Raw genomic sequence first — 15638 nt, 5'->3', positions numbered from 1 at the left:
GCACTCTACTACTGAGCTATACTTCACTCCCCACTATTCGTGTAGCCTTTAGAATGAGACCCAGTTTCTTCATATGTAAAATGGAGATGGTATCACACCCTCTACCTCATAGGGTGGTTGTGGACAATTAGAAGAATATATAAAAAGGACTGGAAAAGTCATAGTGTGTTACATAAATATGACATTATTTATTAGTTCACCTTGTCAACATTAATGATTTTATCACAAGATTGAAAATTGCAGAACTATTACACATTAATTGCGTCTTGTACCTATTTTAATATTAAATAGTCTAAGTTATAGAGCTTAAATGTGGTTTCCCTTCAGTATTTGTTCAGTAGTAAATATATCACATATTTATGACTGTGTATAAACATGTCCTATGGAAACTCCACTCTGAGAAGTCTTATAAGCTTTTTACAAACATTAATAGCACTATTGGGGCTTTTCATAGTTGAATTTGAAAACTCAACATAGAACCTGATCTAGATGCGGTACTCTTGTTTGAATTGCAACTCAGTACAAGATACTCTGCTAAGTCCTAGGGTTAAAAAAAAATGAATAAGGTAGAGGGACTCAGCCCTTGAAAACATAATCTAGTAGTTGAAACAGAATTAACCAACCATTGTGGTACAGTGTAGCAAGAACAGTAATGGAAGTATGCGCAAGGTTCTGTGGGACAGAGATTGAAAGAGACAGCTGATTTCTACATTAGTAGAGTTGAGGTAGATTAGATTCTAGATTTTTTGGGGGAACACACCAGAGCCACCAGTGTAATTAGCAAATAGCTCTCAGTCTTTTCAGTAATAACTACTGTTATCAAAAGAAAATTCTTTTCAGAATTCAGTGACTTCTCAAGGGAAGGAGATTCAACTTTGCTGACTTTCAAATAATATCTCAGAGAAAGTACTCCCTTTGACCTCTATTGTAATGCCATTTGGTCTCCTCCTTAAGCTCTTATCCTCAATTACAAGTACTAAATCTTTAATTTAAAATCCCTTTTAAGCAATTGAGGACTTTTAAGTAAAGAAGAAATAGATATCGTTGAACTATAAGAAGCTAAAGGGGCAAAATCAGAGAAGGCAAAATGAACAGAGGACACACTGAAAAAAAAATAGCCTAAGAAAAAGCAACTGTATTGCTTAATATTGTTCAAGGTCTCCTCTTTCTTTTGATAGGTATCAGTCTTACATCGCTATCTTGTACAAATGAAGCCTTCTGATTTATTGAAGAAAATGGTCTCAAAGAAAAGGGCTGAACAGCCAAATGGCACTATCGATGATAATCTTCATTTGGAACTTGAAAAGCAGGTATCCAGGGCTAGATCATCTCAAAAGAGTACTTATGAACATAACCAATGACAGCTTCCTAACCATAGACAGATAGCATAGGCATTTCTGGGTTTAGACTAGATATATTATAGCAAACAAAATTATATAGTGAATGATATTTTTATTTATTACTGTCATGAAATTCTTCAATTAACTAGAGAACTGAGATAAAAGGATGGTTGTTGGTAATTTAATACTGGGAATATTTTTTGTAGCCCTTTTCTTGTGCATTCATGAAGTGGTAAAAGGAATGCACTTGAGTTAGAAATCAGAAAGCCTGGGTTAAATGCTTGACTTTTCCTTACTTACCAGCTCAGTTAACTTTAGCAAATCCCTAATCTTTCCTGGGAAGTTCTCCTAATGTACAAACTGGGATGACATCTGTGCTGGTTAATTCATGGGTGTTCATTTTATTCATTTCTCTAACAGGCTTATTATTTGACCTACATTCTACTTCATTTAGTTGGTGAAGTTAGTTGTTCTCATTCTTTTTCTTCTGGACAGCGGGTAGGTACTGTTCAGTGTTTTTTTGTCTTTAATAAGTGTCACTATTGTTGGAATGAATTAACATTCTTTGTACAGAAGAAAACTTAATATAATAACTTTAATCAAGTTAACTTTGGATTCGCTCCAGAAATCTCAGCATACACTGGAAAGAGAAGTAATAATAACCTTGCACTTATATCATTGACAAGAATTATTTGTCTACAAATGTTAGTTCTGCTTATTGGAGTTGAACTTAGCATCATTACTTGGCAACAGTATAAGACATTAATAAGATATCAAGATCACCAAAACCAAATGGGATAATAACTCTTAGCTGGTTTCTTCCCATCTTGTCTCCCACTCCACTTTTTTCATTAGAAATAATGTTTGCCTTCAAAGTTAAACTGATGGTAAGTCATGCTACTTCAGATACGCATTTCTGAATTAATCTCCCTATGTTAAGATTTTCATTTTGAGTGATTTTATTCTTCCTATACTATCATGTAACTCCTGCGGAAAATTCTGATTTAATTTTTCATATTTCACACCTTAAGTAATCCAACCCCTGTTTAAAACTTTGTATCTCCACAGGCATTATCAAAAGAACAAAAGACTGGTTCATGTGTTTTTATAAATCCTCTTGTGCATAGAACTATGTTTACTCTCCCGATTGGAACCTGATAATAGTATATCTATAATGTTGTTATACTTTACTCTTTATACTTTTTAATTTTTTTTCTGATTAGAAAACAATTATTGCTTTAAAATTTGATTATTATAAAACCATATATCACAACATTGTAAACTGACTATACTTCAGTAAAAATATATTAAAAATGAATAAATAAAACTAAAAATGAGCATTCTTGGGGGAAAAAAACCATGTAAGGTAGAAAGTGAGAGACTATAACCCATTGCCATCCTGTAAATTTCTCCATAATTTATACATATACTAACATAATTATTTTAACAAAAATGGAGTCATGCTATTCATATTACTTGCAGCTTGTCTGTTTTCCTACTTTAAATTAAGCACTTCTGTCTAATAACTATAGTATCTCAAAACCTTTATTGACCTCTATTGATGAGCATTACATTTTTTTTGCAGTTATACATAGTGCTATCATGAACCTATGCAAGTATTTCTATAGGGTAAATCTCCTAGAAGTAGAAATGCTAGATCAAAGATTATAAATTTTTCAAATTTTTATTATTTTTAAATAGCTGTTACCATATTTCCCTCCCAAAAAGTGTCCATTTACATTCTTACCTTAGTATATTCAACCTTAATATACATATGAGAGTGACTGTTTTAGACTGTGCACTTCTAAAACTTAAGGCACTTAATTTTTCAAGGAACTACTATTAAAGCTTGTTTTGTTCTTAGAGAAGAAAATTGGTTAGCTGTTACTTGACTTTGACTATTTCATTAGAGAATGTGTTAATGAAAGGACTCTAAATTTCTGAGCACTACATCACGATCTAAACTCTAGGGTTGATTTTCATTAATGTGCCTTAATACATAGCAAAACAACCTTTATTTTTTGTGTGTATTTTTTTTGCATTAACTAGCAGTAAACCATCCATAGTCTTATTGTTCTGGCAGTTACTACTTTTTATCGCTATGACTGCTATTATGTTGGATAGTTAACATCAGAAATTACTAAGGTAGATATTTAAATGATTGTTAATTGTTCTTGATACATAATCTCTTTGTTAATTTGTAATGCTCCAGAGTTTTTTTCACCCCTTGCATTTTTTTTTATACAGAAACACTTTGTACACCTCTGTGGGGCTTTGGAAAAGCATGTTAAGTGTGATATTAGGGAAGATGCAAGACTATTTTATAGAACTAAGGTATGTATTTTTCTTACTGGGTTTGTTTTTTTTTTTTTAACCTTGGTTTCATTAATATTTGAGTAAGAGAAGCATATAAGCCTCTGAAAAAGAACATAAAAGATTAGAAATATGACTTTCTCCTTTAACAACAGTAATCAGCTTCTACTAAGTACTTCTGGCTAGATTGAAAGTGTAAGGGGAAAAAATCTCAAGGCAAATATATTTTTCACTTTACTATACTTTCTGTTCTAAAACTCCTGACACCTAAAGAGAAAAATTCTTCTAGTATTTATGAAACTTCTCAGTCTTTTTTCCCATTGTACATATTAAGACTTTTATGCTTGAGCTAGCTTTAAGGATTAAAACATTGTTTAAATATATAAGTTTTAAAACAGTGGTTATAAAATTTTGTGATGGTTGAAATTTGTTTTATTCATAGAGAAGAAATAGGTTAACTGTTACTCTTTGAATATTCCATTAGAGAATGTGTTAAAGGAAGGACTCTTCAAATCTCAGTCCTTCATCACCTAGTCTGAGCTCTAGGATGGAAATAATTCAGCAGTAAGCTTGCTAATAAGCTTTTTTCTTAAAGGTTTAGTATATTCAAAGACAAGCTAGATAGAAAAGCTGAATATATGAGTATGGAGTTAGGAAAGAAACTTCAGTATTAAAAAAATTTTTTGACATGTTTTCCTGAAACAATAAACTTAAACACTTTAAAAAAATTTTTTTCTTCTGAGGATTTTTTTTATTCCAAATCATCTTTTTGCTTTTGCAATGTAAAGCTGGTTCTTTCTTGCCATTGGTGTCTGAATAGTCATTGAATGTGAAGTTTCAGCATTGTAACTTTATATTTTACATTAATTAGCTGTAAAGAGTAGCCATTTCAACAGTGCCCATTCAGATTTAGTATCAGTATTTATTTTTAATAGATTTAAGTTAATTACAAAAATGAGCAACTAATGAAGTTGTATCAGATTGCACATTTTCAAATACATGTAGAGGATGGCTCTTTGCCTTAGAGTGTAAAGCATAGTTTCAGAAGCACATTCTTTTGAACATTGGCTAGAGTTACTGGCCCATAGACCTTGGTGGTAGTAGCTACTGCTGACAGACATGCTAAAAAGGAGACCACCCAAGGTTTTTGTTTCTTAAAGCCAAGAGCTGGGCGTAGATTGGTGCAAAGGTTCCTCTTACTTAGAGCGGAGAATGACACAGAGGTCTATGGAAATTGCTTCAGGAGATGGTCCTGCTGAAATAAATGAATTACATCCCTCTCCACAAGCCTCTAGTAGAAAAGGTGGTGATTGTTTTGGAAAAACTGAACTCTTACGTGGGAAAAAAAGCAGACCTTGGAACTTACTTTATAAATTTAAAGCAACTGTAAAATTCATGACTTGTTTAAATTATTTTGTCAAGCAATTATGTTCAAGAACTAATTGAGAATCTCTAGTGTGGTAGGAAAGTTTGAGTTTCACACACAGACTTGCAAAACCTCCGAATGTAGGAATAGACTGAGTATTTAAAGAGGAGTCATAGTGCGGTCCATCTTTGAACAACACAGGTTTGAGTTCTAATTCTGTCCAGACTGTTTCAACTTCCTGCCCTTGGGTTAGTCATTTATCAGTTCCTTTGTTTTTGAGGCAGAGAGAGCAGTATGAGGATTTTTCTACTGTGCAGGGGGTTGGCAACCCTAGCTCCCACGTTGTTCAAAAGTGAACTGTACTTTGAATAAATCTAGAGAGGCTTAACAGTGAATTTTGGACCTCCTGATAATGTGGAAAGGAACAAATGACAACCATTTTTTGTGGCCTTGAGTTTTTCAAATGAAACTTGGGAGGCAGAGAACAGCCAAAGTCTTGTGTCCTGTGATAAAGCCCACTCTTCAGTTTCTCTATCTGGGTGTTCAAAAGTTAGCAAGTTGAAAATATGTATCTTGAAAGCAGAAAATATGTTTTTCTGGAATATCTTTAGAAACTAATGGGAAAATGGAGTCCTAAGCATTCAGTATTTTGGATATTATGATGAAGGAAGTTCTTAGTAATCACTATGACTTGATTACTCACCCAGAAGATGAGTAGTTTATTTTCTCTTTCTTGACAAAAAATTAAATTGAGTTGTTGGGTGTGGGTCTGTCACAGCTGTCAGGTCTTTTATATCAAACATTAAATTGATTTAGGTGAGGATGTTTTGATCTGATCCCTTTTCCCTTTCTTGATATTTTTAAGGTAAAAGACTTGGTTGCCAGGATACATGGAAAATGGCAGGAAATAATCCAGAACTGTCGGCCTACTCAGGTGTTATTTTATTAAATGACTTTATTTATTCTTAATGGTTTTACTAAATGATATTTCTTCATATTGTTCAAAAAAGTATGACAGAGCACTTGCTTCTAGGTATCTTAAGATAAACTAAAAACTCAGTGTACTTTGTGTATATTTTTAAATTTTTGTTTGCTTTATATTCATTAATTTATTTCCAGAAGTGGTTGCCCTCATTTTAAAATGTTACATTGCATCAAATGGAGGTTATTTCATATGGAGCAGGTTTCTTAATATTGAGATAAAGTTCACATATCATACATTTCATCCAGTTAAAGTGTACAGTGGTTTTTAGCATATGCACAGTGTTGTACACCATCACCACAGTCTAACATTAGAATATTTTTGTCATTCCAAAAAGAAATCCCATACCTATTAGCAATCACCCCTCATTTCCCAACCACCTGCACACCCATCCCCACTCCCCACAAGCCTGAGGCAATCCTAGGCAAGCACTGATTATTTTCTGCCTGTATAGATTTGCCTATTCTTCACATTTTATATAAACGGAATGATTTACCATGTGGTCTTTCATGACTGGCTTTTTTTGTGTAATATGTTAAGTAAATTCATGTTGTAGCATTATATGTCCATTCTGTTGCCTAACAATAATCTATAGTATGGATATATCACATTTTGTGTGTCCACTTATTAAATGGACATTTGAGTTCTTTCCACTTCCTGGCTGTTATAATATGCTTCCATGAACATTGTGTACAGGTTTTGATGTGAACATGTTTTCAAATGAGAACATCTTGGGCATATACCTGGAAGAGGGATTGTTTGGTCCTGTGATAACTCTGTGTTAAATGTTTTGAGGAACTGCCAGACTGTTTTCCAAAGTAGCTGCAATGTTTTACATTTCCACCAGAATGTATGATATTTCTAATTTTTCCACATTTCTTGCCAACACTTGTTATTATCTGTCTTTTTCACTCTAGCCATAGTAGGGTGTCAAAGTGGAACGTCATTGTGGTTTTAATTTGCATTTCCCTGATGACTAAATGATGTTGAGCATCTTTTTATGTGCTTATTGGCCATTCCTATAGCTTCTTTGAAGAAATGTCTATTCAGATCCTTTGCCCATTTTTTAATTGGGTTTCTTACCTTTTTATTATGAATTGTAAGAATTCTTCATATGTTCTAAATACAAGTCCCTCATTAGGTATATAATTTACATATATTTTTTCCCCACTCTGTATGTTGTCTTTTCATTGTTTTGATGGTATTATTCGTAGAACAGGAGCTTTTTATTATGGTAAAGTCCAGTTTTATCTTTTTTTTTTCCTTTTGTCACTTACACTTTTGGTGCTATATCTAAGGAGACTTTGCTTAAGAGGGGCATTGTTTAAACACTTGCTGTTAAGTTTGCCATCCTGCTTGTTTACAAACTAGCTAATGTGGGATTGTGCAAAATGCTTCTCAAATTTTAATGTACATAAGCATCAACTGGGAACTTGTTGAAATGCAGCTTTTGATTCAGTGGGTCTGGAGTGGAACCTGAGATATTATGCATTTCTAACAGATTCTCAGATTGATGCCATTGATCAATGGCATCCAGGGACCATACTTTCTGTAGATATGGCCAAGAAGTTGCTTGTATTTTATATCAGAGTAACAGGAACACTGAAGATTAGTTAGGAAGAGCAATCTCACTGTTTTACGACATTTTGACTCTTTTGCTATTGATATTCATAAGATATTCATGCCCTTTTAAAGAAGTCTTTGCGAAATTTTAATACTTCGTTGTTCTTGCTGTTTTAGTTTCTAACCTCAATAGACTTTTTTTAGGCCAGCCATCTTTGCTGATGTAACATTAAAACAAAAGAATTTAATATCAAAACTTTGTATTAATCTGCTTAGCATTTTACTTAATCTTCTTAAATATGTCCTTCCATATGTGTGTGTTGGTGAAGAAAATATCTTGTACTTACTTACAGTTCTTTTAATTGTTAGACCATAATATGTGAAACTTAAATCTGATTACCATAAATTTTCAGAGAAATATATAATATCAAGATTTTATTACTTTCATTATCAAAGCCCATTGTGTGATGATTAGTAGTTTTATAAGGATTAATAAATAATCTCATGTTCCTTTATCCTGTTTTCCCCCCACCCCTTTTCTAGGGGCAGCTTCATGACTTCTGGGTACCAGATTCTTAACAGGAGGTGCAGCAGCAAAATTATGAACCAAGAGAAATTCAATAAGAGCCTTTCCTAAAGAAGTAGAAAAGATTACTGCAGAATCCAGTGGAATGCTAAGAAAATGTGCAGTAAATGTGCTACTTGAATATCTTGTATGAAGCTGATAATGAAGAAATTGCCATTTCTGAAGCAGATATGAAGTGTGATCTGCTTAATTAAGGCAACTGGCCTTTTAGAAGAGCAGAATCCTATAACAAGAGGGGAGAGGTAGAAGCAGCTAACAGTTGCATGTCTGACTTGCCCCTATTAACTCCTCTTGTTAAATGTAAGCCAGTTGTCTTTTGTTTTGTTTTTGTTTTTGCGGCACTTGGATAATCAAAGGAAGTATGTAAGAAAGGGTTTGGACCAACTTTGAGGAGTTGGACATGGAAACAAAGATCAAGTTGCAGTTTGGTTTAATTTTCCCTCTTGGTTATTTTAGGAGTCAAAGGGAAAGCTTAGAACTGAGTTTACTGACATAAAAGATAGATCTCTTCTGTAACTTCTGTAAACCACTGGGAGGTTTCAATCCATGCAGTTTTCTTCACTATTCAAGATTATAAATCTGTTAGGTTTTTAAAATACATTTAAACAAACATTTGAGAAACAGAAGTTTGGTATATTGTCAGATCCCTTTAAGGGGAAGAGTTTAAGCTAAAAAACAGTGGTTCTGTTTTTATTCCAAAACATACATTTGCAGTTTGTTTTGGATTTCTTTTAAGTGCATATATATTTTTTTTTAATACTGGTTAAATTTTAGAATCTTGGCTAAATCTCAGAATTCTGCCCCTTGGTAGCCATATTACAGAAATCTATATTGTAAAAACTTAAAGATCTGAACAAGTTCCCAAAAACCTTACTTTCATGAGTATATAACCTTGGCAGAGACCTGAATGGTGTTTATTCTTTGGTACACTACGCACGCGTGTGTGTGTGTGTGTGTGTGTGTGTGTGTGCGCACGCGCGCGTGTGTGCTTGTATTTTAAAGTTGTTGCACTTGAAAACCACAGCTGCTCTAAATTCTTAAACACTGGAAAGCCATCCTTTGGTTTAAATGGTGGAGAGTTAGAAGTGCACATGCTGGTCTTAGCCCAGGGGCCTTTTGAAACCTTTGGTAGTAATAGCCTCTTACTAGCTAACTGAAAAATTCTTTTGTTGACTGAGCGTCTCTTTTAGGAGGGTTTGTTTCTTGAAAGATAATGCCAGCTTTGTTTTTCTTTCTTTCTTTCAATATTGACTTAGGTGACACTGCTCTCCTGAGCGCTCTACTGCCTCTAGTTGTGGGGAGAAGGATAATGGAGGGGGAGGGAATTGGACTTGATGTTTATGATTTGAGAGGGAAGAAAACAAATTTTGAAAAATAGCTTTCTACCTCTAAATAGAGGCTTAGGAGTAAAAAAGCATTTTATCTTAAACTTATCATTTTAAATAGTATCAGTAACTTTTGAGCCCATGTCAAGCATTGAGCAGTTAGAGATTTTATAGGGAAGACTAAGTTAATCCAGTTCCCAAGAACCCGAGCTGAATGAGGCTTCAAGAGTCAGACCAACAAAAGTTATATTCTGTGTTGAGTTTACTGGTAAGAATATTATTATCTTGATACTACCTCTCAAGGGTATTGTTAGAAAATGCCACTTACGGTTAATGAGATAGATACAAAGAGTTATATTTGACAGAAGCTTGAAACTCTGGCATCTATCTGCCCAACAATGGGGGCTTTCACTCTCTGTAATTTAATACTTTGTAGATACATTATTTGTGTGTAATTTTATAAGTGTTCATATTTTTCTCATTTTGCATTGTGTAAAGTGTACAAAATCTCAAAGTATAAAATACTGCTTATATTGCTTGTAATTATAGTGTGTAAATATTTTCTAATCGTGTACATTGATGGGGGGACAAGTGGGATATTCAGGTTTTTTTTTTTAAGTGACCCTTTTGTATTGCAATTTCAACAGATAACTGCCCATCAAATTTAAAACCACTTTGTTACACTTTTATTTAGCAGTTCCAATAAGAAAAGTCTATTTTTAATTGTCTTTCTCCATTAGAGAAAAATTACTTCATCTGTCCCTTTAAAATAAATGGCCAAACATCAGTTTGGACCCTTGTATTTATGACTTTGGTAGATGTCTGTAGTCTCCAGGTCATATTCCAGCCAGTATTTGCATTGGGGTTCTCATGAAAAATGTTTGTGATTCTCTTGAGCACAAGCAGCCCATGGTTTTTCTCCCAAATCAAGTATTATCCTTCTCCCTCTTGAGTCCCCATGCTTTGTCTCCCTCATGCTGCTGTTGCCCAGTGAATGGGATAGTAGTGGGGGAGAGTATGTTCATTGCACAGAGAATGTCAGGCCACTTTTGGGACTTGGCAAACAAAGCTTGCACTGAGTGGTGGTGTGTTTGGCAGTATTAACTGTGCCAAAAATCACCTTGTCTAATTTTCTGGATATGTATGTCAAACTTATTACCCTTATTGCAAGCTGAAAATCAAGGTACTTGTGTTTATGCTTTTGTGTGTAACTGTTTGCCTTTTCTAAACTGCTTTCGTTGTTATCCTAAAATATAATTCTGTTGGTTGTATCATGTCAAGTGAAGAGGCTCTCCATGCACAAAATGCATCTATGTAGCAGTAAACAGCATTACTACATTTTCTGTCTATATCTCCTGATGGCAGTGGTGCCTTTGTCACCTTTTGGAAGGTTGGCATTTTGTTTTTGTTTTGAAATAGAAGTAATAGCTTGCTTTTGACTTCACAAAATCTCCCCCAGATGTAAAAGATAGAAAATGGTGTGTTGTCATCCAGGCTCAGTTGGAGTATTTGCATTTTTATTTCTGTCAAAACAAATATAGTTGTTGGGGACTGGCCAGTAAGAATGTGTGGAGTCTTTAAACCAAGAGTAATTTTGAAATTAAAAAAAAAAGAAATTTAAGAGGTGACCCATTAACAAGTGACTGAGTTAGAGAATTAGGGAAGGACTATCCTGGTTTGTCTCTAGGGAGGCAAGATTAGGGTACAGTGGCTGGGCGTGTGGAGCATGATCTGCAGTTGTTATTTCTTACTTGTTAACGGTGTTGGTGCACCTCATTATTTGTGTGTTTGTTTTCCCTGGGCGGTCCTGTCAGCCAGTTAATCCACCAGCTCTTAGGCAGTTTACAGGTAAAGTAAATGCAGATTTCTTTTTTCTTTCCTTTTTTTTTTTTTTTAAGATTTTATACTACATCTTGTTTAAAGTCCTATGAATGTATGTGTCTGTTATTAAAATGGCTTTTTCTCAGTTTGAACATGTGTTTGGTAATATTTGGGAGTGGGGGTGATTGAGTATCTGGAACGTCCTGTTTCTTCCCTTGCCCCATCCCCTAGTTTTTACACTGATTTCTTCCTTTCTTCTTCTTGAGTTGGATTCTCCAGTCAGTTTTTTAGCTTGATTTCTCCGGTCAGTTTTTTTGCTTGATGTCTCCTGTTTTTGGAATACATTAAGCCATACTGGTCCACAGCTGACTTTTATATAACCCAATTAATAATTTGCTGTATACTTTGCAGTTAGGAATTCAGTAATCTCATTCTCACATTACCTTATTCAGTGTGTCCATTCAATAACTATTGAGTACCTACTACATGGCAAACACCCTTTTTAGGATTCAGTAGTGAACCACACACACAGCTCATGAATCTTACCTTCTGAAATCCAGGTGAAAAGAGTTTCTGTTATAAGGCAAAAGAAACTGGAAAAGAATACCCTTGGCCTGGCTTCCTTGTTCTACAAATCAGGGCAAAGAAAGGGGAAGCCATACAGTGCAGAGGCAGAGCTTAGAACTACCTCCAACCTGCCTGGCAGATACAGCTCTTGATATGACCCTTGAGGGGAGACATAGGTTGATACCTCCTCACAGGAGAAACTGTTCTTATGAACTCATAGATGGACTAGGCATGGTTGCCAGAGGCCTCGGATTCTAGAACCATGCCAGTATTTCCTTCTCCCTTCTGACAGGCTGATTAGAAAGAGGCTGACCTCCTGTGAGCACTTTTCTCCAACTGTGGGGTGGAGGGATGGGGAGTGATAGCCTAGGCAAAAGCAGAGACAATGCCTTAAGTACTTACTGGGAGGTGTGCGGTGCAGCCTTGTACAAGTTAAGGACCTTGACCTTACCCTTAGTCCTGATCTCAGATCCCAGGTTCACTGTTTGATCTTTGGCAAGTTGACTTCTCTGAGCCTTAGCTTCTTCATTTCTTAAAAGGAATACTAATGGTGTCTACCTCAGGGTTAGTGAGCTAATGCATGAAAAGTGCTTAGCAAAGTGCTTGACATATAGCAAGAATGCAATAAATGCTAACTTATTTAGCTCTTCTCAGATGACAGTTAAAATTGATCTTGGCATTTTGGGGTTCACTGACATCCGAGCAAACCATATTTCTTAAAATTGTAGTGTCTTTAAAAAAAAAATTGTGTCTATGCATTCTGATACAGGAAGCTCCAGTGGCTTCTCAGTCCAGCTCCATCTCTGCTGGAAAAAAAAAATTGTAACTTTTTAAAAAATCCAGCATGCTAAAGCTGAGAAAGGGGTGGTGGGTGGTGATTTTCCATCATTTGCAGGCATGTTCTGACACTCCCTTCTCCTTGCTAACCATTCCCCAGGCTGGAGTCAAGAGAGGGCAAACCAGAAGGCCCAGCTTTGGGTCTGACTCCAAGACGACTGACTGGGAGGAAAACTTAACAGGCAAAACAGGCTTTTGAGGCATAGTGAAACAGTGAGACTACAGCATTGCTGCACTTGTGACAGTCCCTACTGAAGGAGCACCTCAGCTATATATGTGGCCAAAATAAAGATCACGTCACCCAAAGGGAGAGTGCTGGGCAGACGAGGTGAGATGGCAAAGCAGGAACAGAAATGCTGCCGGCCTCAGCAAACAGGAAGCAGGTCAACTTGACTAGGCCAGAGTTCTCTTGCCTCAGGGAACCTCTGCTCAAGTTTCAGGATTTCATACCTACCCCCTTCACCTAGGATCCCTGCTACAGTGAGTAAATCCTCTTTGCAAAGCCTGGAGCCAAATGTATGTAGGTAGCTGAGGACAACCAGCTCTGCCCTCTGCCACTTTCTTACAGCAGAGTTGGGGAGAATAGCCTAGCAAAAACAAAACTCATATTTGTGTTCTGTGTTTGTGAAGTACACCAGAAGGTTTTCAAATGGGATCCTCTCAGCCACCCTATAAAACAGCCAGGGTAGTGACTTGAAGGATAAGTAACAACCTGCATGAAGAATGACTGCCCTATGTCCCAGGATATAAATTCATGGCTAAGTTAGGATTAATTTCTTGGTTTGACTTTGAGTCTCTTCCACTGTCACTATTCCCCTTATTCATACTTGATCTGCAGAGAGGAGTATTGTCAATCAAAGGGGTTTCCTATAGAAAGTTCCATTAATTGCCGTCACATCTGATCATTTCATTAACTTCAGAGATTGAAGTGGGGGATGGTAGAAATGGATTGTGGGCTAAATATATTATCAGAGGTAGTGGAGTAACTGCCCAACTACAGTTTAGCAAGTACCATGCTGGAGCTCAGCGTTGTATTTACACATACTGTTCATTTGAAAATGTGTGAGTTTCTGAGTCTGCCATCAGATCACCTTAGAGGAAAAAGGCTTGCCTCCTAGAGTGTAGGTGAGTGGGGTGCTGAACCAACCACCAAGTCACTTTGGCCTGCTTGCCACCTCCCAAGGTATCTAAAGTTTACACTGAGTTCTGTGAGAACATGAGGAGCTGTGTCCCTTAGCCCACTAGGCGCCTCCCTGCAGTTCAATTTCTCTCCTTTCTAAAACTGTGCGGCTAGCAGTCTTCCTGCTGTCCCTCCATGGTCACCCCCAACCCACTTTCCCACAAGGAATGCAGATTTATTTTTCATAGCCATGTCTCTCCATCTTTCCAGCTTAGACTTTCTTACTCAGTCTATCACCTCTTTCAGGATTTTCCTCTGTGGTCTTTTCCAAACTACTTGCTGACTTTTCCCTTCTATTTCCTACTAAGAACCTCCTCATCTCATCAAATCAAACTCACTTTCCTCTTTCATGCCCGGAATTTCCCTTCTACCTACTCCCCCAACACCCTCTGTGCACAAACTTGCACATTTCTGCCTTTGCTCTGACAATTCCCCTTCAGGCTTACCTTGCTTCCCTCTTCTTGGGCTTTTCCAGTCCTGATTATCTTTTGTGTAAACACAAGAATAAATTTCAAGAGAGTCACTTAACCTTTTAGAGCCTCTTTTCCCACCTATAAAATAGGGCTATTACTCCCTCAGGATGGAATGAGGGTCCAATGAAAAATATGAAGCTGGGCACTCTTGGTAAAAGTGTGTCTACACTTTAATAGCATTTCTCCCCAGCTACCTCCCCCTCCATACACACACATCCTGTCTACAGAGTGCTGGGGGCGGTGGAAGTGTGACGTGGGCCCTGCTGTCTAGCGATCTGCAGTCACACACAGCAGCCCAAACTACGGGATTGTATATGATGAAGTGCCAAATTGAGCTTTGAGGAATTCTGAAAAGAGGGTGACATGTGGTTCCCCGGGTCTCTTCAGTTAAATACTAATAGCTACTTTAATCATGTTCACCCTCTCTCGAGCCAGTGCTCATCTGCCTGTTCCCTCACTCCCTGCTCCTCCAGAGCTCAGACTACTCGGCACATGTGAGACTCAGTTACCTATGACCCTCTGGCCCTCATCATTTTCTTGGGCCCATATCAATACTGTCATGGATGAGACAGGGAGGATGAGGCCAGGTCACTGCTGGAGATTGGGTTTGATTCAAACCCTAGAGGAGGATTTAACACGCAGTGGAAATTATGACCTGAGTTGAGGGGAAATTGCAGGGTCAAATCACATGGGAGGACTACCCTAGTTGAGTTAAAGGTGTTGAGTTCATTCTGAGGAGGCTTCCTAGATTGCTGCTGGGTAAGGTGATTAAGTCTAGGAAGGACAGGATATTTGCCTAGGAGGAGCCACTGGAAGATCAGAGTAAGAATCATTTTCAAGGTGAGCTGGAAGGGAGGCAGATGTCTGAGTGACCCAGTCCCTGAAGAGGTGAACCCCAGTTATGTCTGAGATTTGTTGAGTGGACAGCTATAAATAGTTGTGGCTTATTTATCCAGAAAAACAGCATCTTCTGCGTGCACTTCTCGTCAAGTTGTTACTCCATCCTTCCAAGCCTGACCCCCTTCAACCCTTCAGACCTCAAGCTGAATGACCAGGTGGCTGGGAACCCTTGAGCTAGGAATCAAGACGCAGTTCTGTGTTGAGTGCTGCCTCAATGCTTGGTGTCCATCTACTCTGGCCCTCTACCCTAGGCAGAGGGCAGAAAGAGGTGGCAGGAGTGCAAGAAGTGAGGTCCAGGTTAGAGGACGGGCCAAAGGGCCCTTGGAGAGTTAAGCCCCCAGAGGACAGGTATGCACATCCCCAAGAGTAGGCAGATCCAAGGGGG

At 37.2% G+C, this 15638-nt stretch overlaps 1 protein-coding gene across 1 annotated transcript in view; it reads left to right on the top strand.

Moving 5' to 3' along the window:
- SLF2 (SMC5-SMC6 complex localization factor 2) overlaps positions 1–11448 on the top strand; it is a 39976-nt gene extending 28528 nt beyond the window's left edge. The window contains 5 exon segments of the mRNA XM_006182928.3: positions 1179–1310; positions 1761–1838; positions 3588–3674; positions 5885–5953; positions 8108–11448. Of these exon segments, the coding sequence (XP_006182990.2) occupies positions 1179–1310; positions 1761–1838; positions 3588–3674; positions 5885–5953; positions 8108–8143 (402 nt within the window). The 3' untranslated portion in view covers positions 8144–11448.
- The last annotated feature ends 4190 nt before the right edge of the window (positions 11449–15638 follow it).

The sequence above is a fragment of the Camelus ferus genome, chromosome 11 (assembly GCF_009834535.1).
Source record: "Camelus ferus isolate YT-003-E chromosome 11, BCGSAC_Cfer_1.0, whole genome shotgun sequence".
Taxonomy (NCBI): Eukaryota; Metazoa; Chordata; class Mammalia; order Artiodactyla; family Camelidae; genus Camelus; species Camelus ferus.
This window is presented reverse-complemented; position numbering and strand designations above follow the sequence as displayed.